This window comes from Saccostrea cucullata, unplaced genomic scaffold (assembly GCF_032062105.1).
Source record: "Saccostrea cucullata isolate Sc308-1 unplaced genomic scaffold, CSIRO_AGI_Scuc_v1 ctg93, whole genome shotgun sequence".
In the NCBI taxonomy this organism is placed as follows: domain Eukaryota; kingdom Metazoa; phylum Mollusca; class Bivalvia; order Ostreida; family Ostreidae; genus Saccostrea; species Saccostrea cuccullata.
This window is the reverse complement of record NW_026935164.1, coordinates 142,501-161,137: the sequence shown is the minus strand read 5'-3', so window position 1 is coordinate 161,137 and position 18,637 is coordinate 142,501. Positions and strand designations below refer to the sequence as shown.

The 18,637-nt window shown below is 35.2% G+C and overlaps 1 protein-coding gene across 6 annotated transcripts in view; it reads left to right on the top strand.

The window, feature by feature from the left end:
- LOC134242050 (potassium/sodium hyperpolarization-activated cyclic nucleotide-gated channel 3-like) overlaps nucleotides 1-18,637 on the top strand; it is a 104,515-nt gene that overhangs the window by 19,443 nt on the left and 66,435 nt on the right. For 2 of the 6 annotated variants that reach the window (XM_062724063.1, XM_062724060.1), the window contains exon 1: nucleotides 11,121-11,292. The exons of 2 other annotated variants lie outside the window; for them this stretch is intronic. In XM_062724063.1, the coding sequence (XP_062580047.1) occupies nucleotides 11,197-11,292 (96 nt within the window). In that variant the 5' untranslated portion in view covers nucleotides 11,121-11,196. Of the gene's footprint in view, nucleotides 1-11,120; nucleotides 11,293-18,637 lie in introns of those variants that run through there. 2 more of the 6 variants (XM_062724065.1, XM_062724062.1) reach the window with 1 other exon arrangement.

The window sequence follows — 18,637 nt, the reverse complement described above, 5'->3', positions numbered from 1 at the left end:
TTCTTGTCTGGTTTCTGACTAGATGAAATACTCAACGTATATTGTTTTTTAGGTCACCTGAGTAACTCAGGTGACCTATTGCTATTCGTTTTCGTCCGTCGTGCGTTAACATTTGAACATTTTCATCTTTTCCTCTGAAACCACTGAACCAATTTCAACCAAATTTGGTATATAGCATCTATGGGTAAAGGGGAACAAAAGTTGTGAATTTTATGGTCCCTGTCCCCCTGGGGCCTGAGAGGTGGGGCCAAAACCACCAAAATTATTGCAATCTTTAAAATTAAAAAACTTCTTCTTTACTCCTGGACATCAAGCAGGCAAACTGTTAGCATGAATGTAATGAGCATTGAGTCCTCTACCAAAATTGTGAAATTCATGGCCTCAGGGTCAGGGGTTCTGGTGTTAGGGCGGAGCTCTATTGATAGTGAAAATGCATTTATTCTTCAAAAATCTTCTTCTCTGCTTCTGGGTATTAAATAAACTAACTAAGCACATAGTAATCATGAGCAATAGTGCCTCTTCCAAAATTGTGAATTTTATGGCCCCAGGGTCAGGGGTTCTGGTGTTAGGGCTGGGCTCTATTGATCATATAGTGAAAATGCATTTATTGTTTGAAAATCTTCTTCTCTGCTTCTGGGTATTAAATAAACTAACTAAGCACATAGTAATAATGAGCAAGAGTGCCTCTTCCAAAATTGTGAATTTTATTGCCCCAGGGTCAGGGGTTCTTGTGTTACGTTGGGGCTCTATTGATCAATAGTGAAAATGCATTAATTCTTTGAAAATCTTCTTCTCTGCTCCTGGGTATTAAATAAACTAATTAAGTACATAATTATGTTGAGAAAGAGTGCCACTTCCACAATTGTGAATTTTATGGCCCCAGGATCAGGGGTTCTGGTGTTATTCTTCTCTGCTCCTATGTATTAAATAAACTAACTAAGTACACAGTTATAATGAGGAGTGCCACTTCCAAAATTGTGAATTTTATGGCCCCATCATATAGTGAAAATGCATTAATTCTTTGAAAATCTTCTTCTCTAGTCTTGGGTATTAAATAAACAAACTAAGCCAATAGTTATGATGAGCAAGAGTATCTCTTCCAAATTGTTTATTTAATGGCCCCCAGGGTCAGGGGTTCTGGTGCTAGGGTGAGGCTCTATTGATTATATCGTGAAAATGCATTAATTATTCTTTGAAAATCTTCTTCTCTGCTTCTGGGTATTAAATAAACTAACAAAGTACATAGTTATGATGAGCAAGAGTGCCACTTCCAAAATTATGAATTTTATGGCCCCAGGATCAGGTGCTCCGGTGTTAGGGCAGAGCTCTATTGATTATATAGTGAAAATGCATTAACTCTTTGAAAATCTTTTCCTTTGATCCTGGGTTTTATGCCAATGATCCAAGTATATATATATTCATGATGAAGAAAGGTGCATCTAGCAAAAGGGTTATTTTTATGCCCCCTGGGTCGGGGGGGGGACGGGGGGGGTACATAGTCTGAAAATAAATTAATGCTTTGAAATCTGCTCTTTAGTTTTAATGAACCATTTTATGATAAATTTGCAAAATTTTGAAATATGTGGCCCTTGGGTCAGTGGTTCCTTTGGGGTGAGGTGCATAACTGGTTATAAAGTGGAAGTGCATTTTCTCTTTGTTACTCTGATCTACTTCTGGGTATTAAGTAAATAGAGTAAGCATGCTAAGTTTATAATTATGATAAGCAATGGTGCCTCTTTCAGAATTGTGAATTGTGAATTTCATGGCCTTTGGTTTAAAACATGAACCACTTTTAATTGTTTGAAAGTTGTTACACTATACTCAGGTGACCTAGAAGGCCCGTGGGCCTCTTGTTTATATTTAGATGTAAGAGATTAAAAGATTATATTTTTCTTTCCTCATCACAATTGTAGAAATGATAAACTGAATTTTAAATCTAGCAGGGACCATTTTCTCTTGGCGGAATAGTGGCGTGTGAAAATATCTTCTGCTTCTCAAGATAACTATGCAAAAATGAATTTAGCTACAATATTTACACAATCAAAGACTTGAAGTAAATTTCAAATGTAAATTGGGACTAAAGTTTTAAAATATATAAATTAAATATAATTTAGCAAACAAACAACAACTATGATAGCTTTTGAAAGCGTCCAATCTAATTACTGAATTCAGACAAAAATCTGTAAAAAGTGTTCTTTTTCTCTCTAAGTAAACGATCAAAACTTTTTTTGTTTCTGTATCATTTTGTATCAGTGTATGACTACTTTATTATATGTGAAAATAAGAAAAATTTAAATATAGGAAACATATAAAAATAACTAATATATCCTAGGAAATTTTAGAAAAACAGAAAAATTCAGATTAGCCAATATCCAGTTTAATTAAATTATTTATGTCAATTTGGATATGTCTATATAGTTATATCTTTTCATCCAAAAAGAAAATAATTTAATATTTTGAAATAGAAATAGGCATCGCATGATTGGTAGCAGTAATTTTTTTATTCTTAATGTCCAGAAAAAAAGATATAGATAATGACCTTGACCTGACCCTGCCTCTATATAAAACGGTCAAATTTAATCTGATACCACAGGCACGTAGCAACAGGGGGGGCCTGCCCCCACTTTTTTTGCCAACAATACTTTTACTATTGAAAATGTTCATTGAAAGGCTGGTTGCCCCCCCCGTTTTTACCACTTTATACTAAAGTAAAATAATATGAAGGAAATATAGTCATTGTAAGCTTAAAAAATAGATGTTGAAAGGAATTGGTAATGAAAAAAGTTTGCCTTTCCCCCCCCCCCCCCTCAAGAATCCTACCTTAACTAAACAATTATTAGTAGCCCGTGTGGCGCAGTGGTAGAGCTTCTGTCTGAGAGTCACGGAGTGAGGAGTTGATTCTTACGTCCCACTGTGGGACATGGAGGCCTGTCCTTCGGATGAGACCGTCTAACCCGAGGTTTGAATATGTACAAATTGTGCTTCTTGTTTATGTTACTTCTTAAAGTTTAATCAATGATTAAACGTGCTATTGCACTATTTTTACTTGCCAATTCACTCATTGCTATTTTTGTCTTATTTTTTTTAAACAGCGCTTTGAATGTAATGAAATTAAAGTTTTAGACATAACAAGATGCCCACGGGCCTTGTAGGTCACCTGAGTATCATGTCACAACTTTCGGACAATTGAATTTGGTTCGTGTTTTAAACCAGAGGCCATGAAATTCACAATTTTGAAAGAGGCACCATTGCTTATCATAATTATACACTCAGCATGCTCACTCTAGTTACTTAATACCCAGAGGTAGATCAGAGAAACAAAGAGAAAATGCACTTCCACTTTATAACCAGTTGTGAACCCCACCCCAAAGGAACCACTCACCCTGGGGCCACTTATTTCAAAATTTTGGAAATTTTATCATAAAGGAGTTAATGCATTTTCACTATATAATCAATAGAGCCCCGCCCTAACACCAAAACCCCTGACCCTGGGGCCATAAAATTCACAATTTTGAAGGAGTCACTCTTACTCATCATAACTATGTACCTAGTTAGTTTATTTAATACCCAGGAGCAGAGAAGTTTTTCAAAGATTCAATGCATTTTCACTATATAATCAATAGAGCCCCGCCCTAACCCCAGAACCCCTGACTCGGGGGCCATAAAATTAACAATTTTAAAAGAGGCATTCTTGTTCATCATAACTATATACTTAGTTTATTTAATACCCAGGAGCAGAGAAGAAGATTTTCAAGGAGTTAATGCATTTTCACTATATGATCAATAGAGCCCCGCCCTAACACTAGAACCCCAGACCCTGGGGCCATACAATTCACAATTTTGAAAGAGGCACTCTTGCTCATCATAACTATGTACTTACTTAGTTTATTTAATACCCAGGAGCAGAGAAGAAGATGTTCAAAGATTAATGCGGAACTCCTGATCCTGGGGCCATAAAATTCACAATTTTAAAGGAGGCATTCTTGCTCATTATAGCTATGTACTTAGTTAGTTTATTTAATATCCAGGAGCAGAGAAGAAAATGTTCAAAGAAATAATGCATTTTCACTATATAATATATATAGCCCCGCCCTAGCACTTGGACCCATTACCCTGGGGCCATTAATTTCACAATTTTGGTAGAGGAATCAATGATCATTACATTCATACCAATAGTTTGACTACTTGATGTCCAGGAGTAAAGAAGAAGATTTTTAAAGATTTCATTAATTTTAGTGGTTTTGGCCCCACTTCTCAGGCCCCAGGGAGGCGGGGACCATAAAAATCACAATTTTTGTTCCCCTTCACCCATAGATGCTGTATACCAAATATGGTTGAAATTGGTTCAGTGGTTTCAGAGAAGAAGCTGAAAATGTTCAAATGTTAACACACGACGCACGACACACGACGACGGACGAAAACGGATAGCAATAGGTCAACTGAGTGAATCAGGTGACCTAAAAATTGGACACTGACGAAACTACTACCTATTCACTTTTGTGCAAGTGTTTATACCCCCTATTGAAAAGCCATTGTGACCCCTTATTTTACTTTTTGATCCGACACAGTCTTTCAGAGCAAAATATAGACTTTGCCATTACAATCATATAGAAGGCAGGGGTATAAATTGAGAGCTAATTGATCAATGCTCACTTTACCTCTAGTTTGTAAAATGTGTTCCTTTTTATTGATTGATTGTACATAAATGTTGTTTAACGTTCTATTCCATAATTTCTTACTTATATAGAGATATCAAGACGTCACCATTTACGACCGGCCCGAGTAGCGCAGTGGTTCTAGAGTATCTGCTCTAAAGTTGCAAAGTAAGGAGTTAATTCTTACGTCGCGGGTTCGAATCCAACTGTGGGAGACGCGGAGACCGGTCCTTCGGATGAGACCGTATAAACCAAGGTCCTGTGTCGCAGTAGGTTCTGGCTTGAAAAAGATCCCTCCCTGCTTAACGGTCCTGAGTGCCGAGAATAGGACAAAATTTGCAGCTCTCCACCGGCAAGTGGTGGCGTCTCCATATGAGTAAAAATTATCGAGAGGGACGTTAAACAACATACAAACTCGGAGCCTATTATCAGCAAGGGACCTCGTGTCAACGTCTGTCGTGATTAGGGGACCTGGGGTCTTAGGTTTTACCTAAAGAACTCGCAATTTTTGTGCTGATCGAGAGCTTGTGAAGAGAAACTTGGTACTTATTTTTCTTTTCATCAACTTAGGCGAGTCGCGAACGGGGTTCGAACCCACGTAATTCCGATCATGGAGCGAGCGCTCTATTGACCAAGGTACCGTCATGGTATTAATTATGGTCTGATCGACTTTAAATAAAGCGACAAAAATATCTTACCCGGTATTGGTATGAAATTTTCAACATGGGCCAATGTGTAATGAAATGTGAAGGTTGTACTCCATTTTCTGTAGAATACCCTATTGTTTAGTCTGCATAATGATAAGTTCGGTTCTACCATGCAAGTTAAGATGAATTTAAACAAAATTGTAAAACGTGATATATTGGAAAAATGGTACTACAATTACTTGTATGAAAAGTAAAGACAACGATCAAACTCCTCAATCCAGTAAAGAATGCGAGTCGTAACCAGAGCAAAAACATAGACCCCTGGAATCACCAGACCTGTGCCTGATGTAAGATTGTTAAAGCTTTGAAAATTTCAACAAACAAGCGCTGCATGGTTATAGTTATGTTTAATTAGTGAATTACGAAATTGCATTCCTCTTATTTCATCTAGGTTAGGCATGAAATACTAATTACACAATGAGATGAGTGAAACAACTTAAGGTTTCAAACCATTTTTTGCAATGTGAAAAACTGTCTTTGGTTGAATTATTGACTATGTTATCATACATGTATATCAACTGATACATTCCCAATATCAGCCTACTTACGCAGAATTCATGTCACGTGGTCAAGTGGTCGTATTTTCATGCGTAACCTTTCATTTAAAGTACAATATTTGATAAATTTAGGGGGGAAGGACCAAAACAAACTACAAATTAATAATTTTTTTGCTTCAATATATTTTTCTCCTCGTATACTTAGATAATAGTGAATGCACGCGTTTCTTTAGTCATATTATATCACATAAGAAAAAAGTACGTCAAATAATGATATTTCCACATTTATTACTTATTACTTTAATTTTGCCACTAGTCAATTCATGACGTTCAATTCTTTCTATATGGTCGATACAATGACCTTGTCAACAAATACAAGTTATCATTGAGTCAAATGCTGACTGACGTTTTTCATACTAATTGTTACTTCATTATTTATACACTAAATTGTCGAGGGATTTTTCCGTTATTTCCCGATCATGACAAGGAGCACACGGCGGGTGTGACCGGTTGGCAGGGGATGCTCACTCCTCCATGGCACCTGATCGCGCCTCTGATGTTTTGGAGGTCCGTGTTCGCTCTGCTCCTATTTTGAATTGTTTTATGGACTTTTGATCTTGAATACTGTTCGTTGTCTCCATATGTTTCATTTTACAAACATCTCTCGTTATTATGAAGATTGTGTTAAAAAGCATATTGGTATTGTTGTTTTTTGTGCTGGTGTGAAATTGTACATGTATAATTCTTTGGTATTCTATGTGCTAGAGTGTATTTGTACATGTATAGTATTCTGGTATTCTATGTGCTGGAGTGTTGTGAACATAAAGTTCTCTAATATTCTCTGTGCTGGAGTGTATTTGTGCATGTATTCAATGTGCTGGAGTGTATATATACATGTATAGTTCTCAAGTATTCTATGAGTGTATTTGTACATGTATAGTTTTTTAGCTCTTCTGAGCAAAAGGCTCAAAGAGCTTATGCTATGGCCATTTGTACGATGTGCGTAAACTTTTTAGAATATGGGCCATAACTCAGGAAACCCTTGGCCAATCATTGTCAAATTTGTCACAGGGTATCCTTGGCCCATGGGCTACCATTAATACGAAAACTAGGGTTGGGACCCTTTAACAATGGTATATAATTAGGAAAATAAAACCAAATGTACTGGTTGCTTAAAATTCAGACAGATTTTCAACAACTTACATACACGGATCAGAATATGTTGAAGATTAAGAATTGTTCAAGAAATCACCGTGGGGCAAAGGAAGTGGTCTCAAGGTCACTTCAAAGTTGACCAAAATTTACACTTAATAAAAACGTTATATTTTGTTTACTATGAAGACTAGGATCATCAAATCATGTAAGTTGATGCATCATAGGACTTTACATCATGTTAACGCAGAAGTATGTAACGGTGACCCACTTTTTCAATTTTGCGGGCATTTGTTTTCAAATTTATTTGGAGGCATATTTTGGACACTTTAAGGCCTATGATCATCAAATTTGTCATTTGATGCATCTGGGGTTATCGAACAACGTCAACTTAAAAGTAGGTCACCGTGTCCTACTTTTTGAATTTAATGGCTAATCTTTTCTAAAACATCAAATCCCATTATTTCAGACAGTGAGAGGTTAAGAATCATCAAATCTTGTAAGTTGATGCATTTTGAGTCTGAAAACATATTTTATGAAAAAGTAGGTCACCACGACCTACTTTTTGAATTTTGCAGGCATTTGTTTTTTAATTGTTTAAAAGGCATATTTTAAAGCTTTCAGACCTATGATCATCAAACTTTGTCAGTTGATGTTTCTTGCTTCTTCAGAAAACGTCGACCAAAAGTAGGTCACGGTGATCTACTTTTGACATTTTATGGCTATATTTCAGTATCTTAAGTACTTATTGGCTTAGAATCATCAAGCTTTGTCAGTTGATGCATCTTCGGTTTTCGAAGAAAGTCGACCAAAAAGTAGGTCACGGTGACGTATTTTTGACAATTTAAGGCTATATTTAAGTATCTCTCGGTTACTTATTGGCTTAGATTCGTCAAACTTTGTCAGCTGATGCATCTTGGGTTTTCGGAGAATGTTGACCAAAAAGTAGGTCACGGTGACCTACTTTTGACATTTTATGGCTATATTTAAGTATTTCAGGTACTTGTTGGCTTAGAATCATCAAACTTTGTCAGTTATCTTGGGTTTTCATAGAATGTCGACCAAAAAGTAGGTCACCGTGACCTACTTTTAACATTTTATAGTAATATTTACATGTAAGTATTTCGGGTACTTATTGACCTAGAATTGTTAAACTTTGTCATTTGAGGCATCTTGGGTTTAGGAGACTGTCGGCTAAAATGTAGGTCACGGTGACCTACCTTTGAATATCTCAGGTACTTACTGGCTTAAAATCATCAATCTTTGTCAATTAATGCATCTCGGGTTCTCAGAAAAATTTAATCAAAAAGTAAGTCACTGTGGCCTATTTATGGTATTTTATAGCTATATTGAAATGTCTTCAGTCCTAACTGGCTAAGAATCATCAAACTTTGTCAGTTGACGCATCTTGGGTGTTAGGATAGCTAGAGGATTCAAATAGAAGTGATACTTTGTAAAATTTATTAGAAGAGCGATTCAAGGCCCTTAATTGGACCTCTTGTTTGATATTCTATGTGCTGGGGTGTTTTGAACATATATAGTTCTCTAGTATGCTATGTGCTGGAGTGCATTTTTACAAAAATAGTTCTCTGGTATTCAAAATGGATGTGCTGCAAAGTATATTTGTATAGAACTTTAATTTGGGAGTCTATGTGCTGGAGTCTGTATGTGTAAATAGTTCTTATGTCTTTTGTGCACTACAGATTGTATTTGTATTTTACTCCGATAGTCTATGCTATACGGAGTATATTTATGAATTTACAAAACACTTATGGCATTTTATGTGCTGCGGAAATTGTTCATGTACATCACACTGGTAATTGTCCCGTGGGGATCCGGGTTAGAATAGGTCCTCAGTACCCCATTGCTTGTCGTAAAAGGCGACTAAATGGGGCGGTCCTTCGGATGAGACCGTTTAAACCAAGGCCCCGTGTCACAGCGGGTGTGGCAAGATAAAGATCCCTCCCTGCTCAAAGGCCGTAAGTGCCGAGCATAGGCCTAAATTGGCAGCCCTTCACCGGCAATGGTGACGTCTCCATATCAGTGAAATATTCTGGAGAGGGACGTTAAACAGTATACAATCAATCAATCACACTGGTAATTCTAAGTGCTGCAGAGTATATTTACCGTTCCAAAATTAGTAATTTCTACGGTGATTTTTCTTCTATTGATCATGAACTCTTTTTGATGAATCAAGTTGATCTACAACTTAGTTGTTTATCAGTAAAGAGCTGAGCTGCTCTTCATTTACGTAGATTGCTCCTGTATATAGACAAATCCTTAAAACAATAATAGCAATTTTATGATTACTTTAAACCTTTGAACTTCTCTCTCATGATTCGACCTCACTCTTTCTCCCTTATCAACACATAAATAACGAGTTTCTAATGAATGATAAGTCATTCAAGCTACCGCTTTACCAATAGAAGTCGAAGGTGAAAAATCAACATTCTAGAAAATACTTCGACAGATAAATGAGGTTGGGTCCGTGTTAAAACAACAAAGCTCCTTTATGTACCAACTATTGATCACAGGGAAAATTTATGTCCCAGTCTATAACATGGATGTCCTACACTTCTGGAGTCACCAATGCTATTATTAGGAAGAACTTGGGATGTCACACTGAAACCTCTTTGTTAAGCCTCTAACTTTGAAATGCATGACCAAAGAGTAAAATTAAGATAGTTCAAATTCGCTACATAAAAATACCCTCACTTTCAAACAAAAAAAATCGAGAGAAAAAACATTCAACCATTTTTGTAAATAGCTTTTTGTTTATTTCTAATGAAAGCAAGAACCTTCTCACAATCCATAAATGCTGGTAAACTAGCTGGAACTGGTTTTTCAAGCCACATGATAGATTACATATATGTATGTGTTCAGTCAATGAAACGTACAATATTCAACGTACCTAAACCCATTTTATACAATTATTTAATCATAATGCATAAATGGAAGCAAAATAATGTTTTCTTTTTTTGATGGTACGGGAATTTCAGTCGCAATTATACCAGAAGAAAAGATTCACTCGCGTAAACGGGTATTTTTTTTTCTGCAATATAGCTGCAACGTTAATTTTCACACTAACAAACAACAAAACTCTTTATTGTTTAAACAGAAGTCGAAATTCGCAACCGACGTATGTGCAACATAAATGCGATCGTAACAAATGTAAATGTTTTCCAATATTCCAGTAAAATAATCATTTATGGTTCTTAAAATATCTCTAATTGTACAGAAATCTATAATATTTGACTCGCATAAAAAAAGGGACCTTTTATCTTTTGCTATAGTAACCGTGTTTTCACATGTGTTTTATGTTCCGCTGATGGTGCAATTAGTACTTTTCAGCTTCTTTAGAATCATTCCTTTAAACGCATTGTGCAAAATGGAATGATTACTATTCAATGTGTATCGATTCTTTGTGTGGTTTGTCCTGAGACTTCCAAACGCATATCAGATTTGTTGCACTATCAAACTTCATCAGTAGTAATGGTATTGAACCCCAGAATGACCTATCCTAAAGTTCAGGTTCCGCTAGCATCCCAGCTTATGATATAATAACTTCATGAAAAAGAAATGTGCAACTCTGCTGGGATTGGCGGTCTTCTAATTGGGAGGAAGGTGGTTAGAATTTCAAAGTAATTGAAGATACAGATGTTGTCAATTTAATAAGGTTAATTGACTCTGCTGCTTTTGAGCTGCATATAACGTCACTCGATACGCGGAAGGTGTTTTCAAAGTGCAAGAAAAGCCAAGGACATTATAAGTGGACAAATCGAAGATTTGACGAGATTTCTTGTTTTTGGCCAGTTGTATCGGAAGGGCGGTTGTCGATAGTTCATCAGGACTTTGTGGCTGTATTATTTGAGTGACAAACATCAATTTGTGTTCTGTAAGGACAAAAGAGAAAATAAGAAATGCATGCTGGCAAAACAAAATTGGACGATTTTAGATTTGAGTTGAATTGTGTATGCAATAAGAAATTATTTTTGGAATCTTAGTATATGATGCTCCACCATTCACCTGCAGATTTTGCACTGAACTGTTTAGATACATTTACCAAAGGTTTTCGTATCGTATGATGGAATAAATTCAGACTTTTCGGACAATCGGCATTCTTGTGTTTGTGTTTGTGTGTGGCTAACATAGCAGATTGGAAGCTGTAGATAAGCCATTAAAATCATGAATTACTCTTTGAAGCGAGAATACTTGGAAAAATGGATGTCCTTGATTGATAAACATCCCTTATCACGGGGAATCCACGAAGAAATATTGAAGGTATGATTTACGGTTTTGTAAGTATTTAGACAGTTTTAGGATGATCGTTCACATTAATGAGTAAATTCAGAAATGTATAGTTTTCACATATGATGTTTGTAGAGATAATCATGAATCGCAGCTGTTGAAATATATCTGTATCATATTTTACAGTCGAAGAGGGGAAAGAAAGGCTAATGCTCAAAACATATAGATAAAAATATTCTATGAAAGTGAATTGTTAGTTTAGTCAAGCATTGTCTGCCAAAAATAGACGCAAATGCAATGCGATTTTATCATCATGCATGTTAATCTTATTATTTGTTACATATTTTGTCGTTTAAATAAATGTATAATTTGATAATTTAAGCTCCTGATTTAAAGCAGATAAATGGAAAAAGTTATGACACATGAAGCATTTAGTATAAATTGAATTGCGTATCTGGATATACTACACAAACATTTGTGAAAGGGTTATTTTTTTAATATGAAAAAAAGACTGATTATTATTTAGTTTAAATGAGGTTTAATTTTGTGTAGTCTATTATGTTCTAACCAAATGATATCTCTTTTAATTATGACACAGTGTCAATATATAATAAATTCCATGGATGCTAAATTACAGAAAATTTCATGCAAAGTAAGAAACCGAAATCAAACAAATTAAGAGCCTTTCTTGGCAAGTGGTAAAATCGCCGACACTTATCTTCTAATCAAAGACTACATCATAAAACATAGCACCTCAACCTGGGGAAATGAGATTGAGATATTATGTGCTCAGATTTTCCTTTTTCTATCGCTTCCTGTAAGAATGGTTATGTAACAGCAGTCAGATGCGCAGTGTGTTTAATTTGTGAAACCGTTAAAATGCCAATGTTCTTTGAAAAATCAATAAGCATACTGTTTTGACATAAATGAAAATTATACCTTCAGTCTTAGATATGAAATCTTTGATGTTTTTTCACAATACATATGCCTCGAATTCATTCCAACTTTATTTTCATAAAAAAACTTTTCATTAATGTATGATTAGAGTAATGTAACAGCCTGAGATATGACTGCAAGCTTGATAAAAATTGATTGCAGCGGTAAATTTTTTATACACATGTTATTCAAACATTGCCGTATACTGCAGAAGAAACGGTGTATAGAAATCTTTGTATTCCCGGTTATTTTTTTGGAGGGGGGGGATTAAAAAAAAATTATCTTTCGTGCGTTGTATATTGATAACGAAGATAACCGCCTTTCGTCACCGAAAAAAAATGTTTGAAATTCTGTTGTTCTTCTCCATTTAAATCCTCAAAATAAGATGGTAAGAATGAACTAAACAAAGGAAAAATAATCCGTTTATGAACTTGGACTAGTATCGATTGCTTCCATTTTTCTTAAAAGTCTTGATATATACCGGAAGTAGATGCCGGAAGAAAATACGAACTCACAACTGCATGATCGTTTACTTGCGTCACGCAATTTTAAGCGATGTATGGGAAATAAATTTATAATGATGTTAGCGGACCATTAAACTAGACGTGTAAACAATGAAATCAACTAATGAATTAAATTCAAATCTATTGAGGGAACCTTTATGCTACTTAAACTTTCTTTCTCGTTAATATTTCCCCATGAAGTTTTCAATAAATATTACACAGTTTATTGATTTTTTTAAAAATTTTAATGATCCTGTAATCGAAAATTGCACTGTCCGCCTAAATGTTTTTCGGGAAAAACTTTTTGTCCTAACATTTGGTATGTTTAATCAAGCGGTTCAAGTTTTCGTATATACATGTACATTCCCTGTACATCACATTTGAATAGCTGGTGTTGGGACTTTCACTTTTCATAAACTCGATCTTTGATAAACTTTTTTGGTTTATAAATAATGGACATTCCACGGGAAGTCGCCCGCGTAGCTCAGTGTGGTTAGAGCGTTTGCTATCCACCGGCAAGTGGGGGCGTCTCCATACGAGTGAAAAATTCTCGAGAGGGACGTTAAACAACACACAATCAATCAGCAATTCCCTTACAATGTATTATAGTTATATGAAAATAGCTAATCAATGTGTAATCAGTTTTCCGGATCTAGTATGGCATTGTGAATAAAAATTGAAAAACTTTTAACTATTAAATTGTTTTGAATATGCTGAAATGACAAAAAGATATTTTTCTTATTGCGTCGCATAGCCTGCTCTGCAGAAACCATGAGCATTATCACGTGACCAAGATCCATGGCATTAGCACGTGGTTCATCTTGAGAGGCCTACATATATCTTCATTTTGATGACAATAAAATATTATCATTCATCAATGATTTTTTTTTTTTACATCGATGAATCTTTTTATGAGCAAATTCGCTATTTAAAATGTCCATTTATTGAATTCCTAAAAATTATTTATTTTGTAGCATCGTTTTTGAAAGTAGGGGGGGCAACCATAGAGTTGACAAGCATTGCCCAAACCATTTCCTTCATATAACTATACTGTGTCCCGGACATTTTCAATAGTAACAATGATGCTGGTACAGCCTGAAATAAAAATGATTCAACTAAAGATTTTCCTCACACTGTGAAAGGGATATTTAATTGCTAAATTTTGTTTGCAATTAACTTGGTTTTAATCTGATAATAAGGAGCTGATCCTTACGTCGCGGGAGTGCCGAGTATAGGACAAAAATTTTCAGCTATCCACCGGCAAGTGGGGGCGTCTCCATACGAGTGAAAAATTCTCGAGAGGGACGTTAAACAACATACAATCAATCAGCAAGTTCCTTACAATGTATTATACTAATCAATTTAATCAGTTTTAATCGAATATTTAATTTTTTCATGGAATATTTAGGTCGTGTCTTTTAAGTATGATTTTGAGAACGTCGACATGAAATTTTTGTTCATGACAGCAAAGTGGTAATATCTTTTGGGAAAAGTATCCCTTTTATATGCTCTGTATACCATCCTGTCTATATTTTTCATTTACAGAATAATTCAAGTTTACTCCATTTTTGATATAGTGTAAGAACTGAAATTAAAAAAAATAACTGTCATCTTGCACGCCCAAAACAACTACTTAGTATCTCTCTCCTTAAAAACTTTTTTAGCTCACCTGAGCTGAAAGCTCAAGTGAGCTTTTCTGATCACCCGTTCTCCGTCCATCCGTCTGTAAACTTTTCACATTTTCAACTTCTTCTCAAGAACCACTGGGCCAATTTTAACCAAACTTGGTACAAAGCATTCTTTGCTGAGGGGGATTTAAATTGTTAAAATCAAGGGCCAAGTCCCCTTCCAAGGGGAGATAATCAAGAAAATACAAAAATAGGGTGGGGTCTTTAAAAAATCTTCTTCTCAAGAACCACTGGGCCAGAAAAGCTAAAACTAATGTTGAAGCATCCTGAGGTTGTGTTAATTCTAAATTGTTCAAATCATGACCCCCGGGGGTAGGGCGGGGCCACAATAGGGAATCCAAGTTTTACATAGAAATATACTAGTATAGGAAAAATCTTCTTCTCAAGAACCACTGGGCCAGAAAAGCTGAAACTTATGTAGGTAGTGTAGATTCTAAATTGTTCAAATCATAGCCCCTGGGGGTAGGGCAGGGGCACAATAGGGAATCTAAGTTTTACATAGAAATATATAGGGAAAAAAATTAAAAATCTTCTCAAGAACCACTGGGCCAGAAAAGCTGAAACTTATCCTGGAGGACCCCCGGGGGTAAAATAGGGAATCAAGTTTTACATAGAAATATATAGGAAAAAACTTTAAAAATCTTCTTCTCAAGAACCACTGGGCCAGAAAAGCTGAAACTTATGTGGAAGCATCCTGGGGTACTGTAGATTCTAAATTGTTCAAATTATGGCCCCCTGGGGTAAGGCGGGGCCACAATTGGGAATCCAAGTTTTACAGAGAAATATATAGGAATTTTTTTAAAAAATCTTCTTCTCAAGAACCACTGGGCTAGAAAAGCTGAAACTTATGTGGAAGCATCCTGGAGTAGTGTAGATTCTAAATTGTTCAAATCATGGCCCCGGGGGTAAGGCGGGGCCTCAATGGGGAATCCAAGTTTTACATAGAAATATGTCGGGAAAAAACTTTAAAAATCTTCTTCTCAAGAACCACTGGGCCAGAAAAGCTAAAAGTTATGTGGAAACATTCTGGAATAATGTAGATTCAAAATTGTCCAAATTATGACCCCTGGGGGGTAGGGTAGGGCCATAATGGGGAATCCAAGTTTTACATTGAAATTTATATGGACAAATCTTTGAAAATCTTCTTCTCAAGAACCATTAGGCCAGAAAAGCTGAATCGAATTATGTGAAAGCATTTTGGGGTTGTGAAGATTCTAAATTGTCCAAATGACCCCCGTGGGTAGGGTGTGGTCACAATTGGTATTACAAAGCGGGGATATCTGTTAAAGAACAGCATGACCAGATTTCTCAGGTGAGCGATGTGGCCCACGGGCCTCTTGTTTCTTTTGGTATGAATGTTCCAAAGGTTGGGTTCAATGAGATACGTTTTTATTGAATACCATTAAAAGTAATTTCACTACTGTTTTCAGATCCGCAGCCAGTATCTTGAGGAACTCTAATTATCTTCTGCTCTTTTTGAAGAGTTCGGTCTGTCGTGCCATGTTATATAGTGGAATCAGTACAATTGATCAGATCTATTGTTATTTTCCAGTAAGAGATTTTAATAATAGTTTGTGGAGGAATTAACAAGTTTATGTTTTGTTGGAGGATTCCAATAATCTTGGCTAATGTGGGATAACAAGTAATTTCCTTACTGCTAAGTCCCTCCGGCGCTCAGTTAATTTGACCTTTGTGTATTCGTTAATGTAGATAGGTTTGCGATGGAAAAGAATAGAGGCATAGGAAAACACGTCCACTTAGGTTTGGAAATTTTCATTGCTTTCTCACAGGAGCCCTTTGATGAACAGGTCCAGCATCACTCATGTACAAAAGACATTGGCATGTCTTCTATTTCATAGGTGATTTCTTTCTGGCATGTGCATCTTATACAAAGCCCAAGTCTTAATTACTTAGGCATCGAACGAATTTTTAAATAATCATCAATTTTATAAATGCAAGAACAGTCGCATTTTTTTCTATGGTAAAAAACAAAGTTAAGAACACTTCATAATCAAATGAAGTAGAACGATTACGATACATTGGTCTAAAAATCAATCTTTTGTTTTTTCTTTGAAAAGAATTTTATTGAACATATTAATAATGTAGTGTAAAAATATTAACGCAAGTGAACTTTATTTTTTAAAAAGTTAATTATACTTCAAGGTCACGGGGTCAAAAATTATTGTGTACTTTAGAAAGGTCTTGTCACAAGAAATATACATGTATAATATAAAAGCACTATCTCTTCTCATTCAAAAAATATGACCATTCAAGGTTTAAGTTTTTGTGACGGACGGACGGACTGACAGAGGAATGAGATTTGATGTCCCCTCGAAATGAAGATTGTACGATACAAAATACGAAATCTTATTTGATAATTATGAAGGAAATTCGATCTAGGAATGAATGACTTTTTGTAAATGAAAATTAATTTTAAAGTTTGAAAATTTCTTTACGAAGTGTTTTTTTGATTAATATGATTTTAAGTTGAAGCTAAAATTACCATCCACGTACACTTAGTTGATCAACGTGTTATATTAGGGTTTTTGATTTAAAACTAGCTATAAAAAATATCATTGTTTCTTTTTGGAAATTTCGCAATACAGGAAGTAGCTATCCTACCGAGCTTATTTCCCAAATTTTGCAGTCGAAAAAAATTCTGTTTGAAAAGTGCTCCAGTCCCTTAGTTTCATTTTCGTTGGAAGTGGATTTGAATTAAATGAAATTGTTGTGTACCTAAAACCATTACTCGACCTGCTGATTTGAAACACATCTTCAATAATTGTCCATAAACAAAAGTGATGATCAATTGTGGTTATTTTGGCTAGTGCTGTAAGGTCGTCTGTAATGAATGCTAGCTTAACTGATGGTTTCGAGTGTCCAAACTGCAAAATCTTGCAATCGTATAGCAAAAAATGTTCATTTCAGGAAAGCATTGCCTCAATTTGGAATAATAAAACTGCCAAGAATAGTTATAGTCTGTAAACAGGGCATATTTATCGAGCTGTTCTAAGACGGGGGCAATATATTGGAACGTGATCATCCATCTTTTAGCATTATTGATGTTGCTCTTAGCTCGTACACAACAAATACAGAGATTGTCAAAAGTTGGTGAATGGCGTTATCTGTACAGGGATATTATTTATTGTCCATCTTTGAATTACAATTGTGAGTTTATATGCAGCTATTTCACATGCAAATTGATCCTTTATGATCAGTAATGCATTGACCAGGAACCTTGATAGACAAAAGTCTATCTGATTTAAAGATAAAAAGAGAGAAACAGGTCCGACAGATATAACACACTTTGAAGTAATTAAATCTGAATTTAATAAACTTGTGGAACTCCTTACACTGTCCAATTTCTCTAATAAACTATTTTTAATCAAATGCTCAAAAATTTTACTTTCTATATCAATCTATTCGTATATTAACAATCTTCATTACTTCCCAAGTTCATTCCGAAATTCCATATGTACACTTTCTTAGATATTCTAAAAATTAGAAATACTTCTGGATTAACTCAATTCAATATATTCAAACCTTTAAAAAATGGAGGAAGACTTAAAAATTAGTAAGGTCGTAATTCCATTAAAAAAATCTTTGAACCGGGAAGAAATTGATTTAATATGTAACTCATCAAACAAAAAATCAGCTCCATATCTATAAGTGTTTGTGGGAAAAAGTGTGGAAAACAATGTGGGACAGACTAACAACTAAACAAACAAATGTAGAGCAAACGTATAGTCTCCTTCGGTTTCACTGGTAAGACTAATGAGAACGCCAGTCACATCTTATTATACCCCATTCATACGACGAAAATTTGCTCATGTGTGCAAATTTACATATGAGTAAATATACACACGTGAGTAAAAGTTAATTTGCTATGCGTTCAGACGAGATTTATGTACTATAAGTAAATCCTTATATTTTCATATAAAATGAGGAGATCCACAGATTCAGAATTGTGGATTATTTTTCAGAAAAAGGTTATTTTCTTACTACTTGGGTATAAGACTAACTTTCGAATGTTAATTCCTCAAGAAGAAAAGAAAGGGGAAATCCGATCCATTTATTTTTTGTTACGGAAAAAAGCGAACTTAATAACTTTTAGGAAAAAATTACACACGAATAAAAGAAAATTTTAAAATCATTGTTTAAAACTGGAAAATGCTTTGGCATCGGTCCTAAAGACTTAAGAAGAGCCGTTAGGTGTTAAGAAAAAGATGGCTGTTGCCATCTACTGAATGG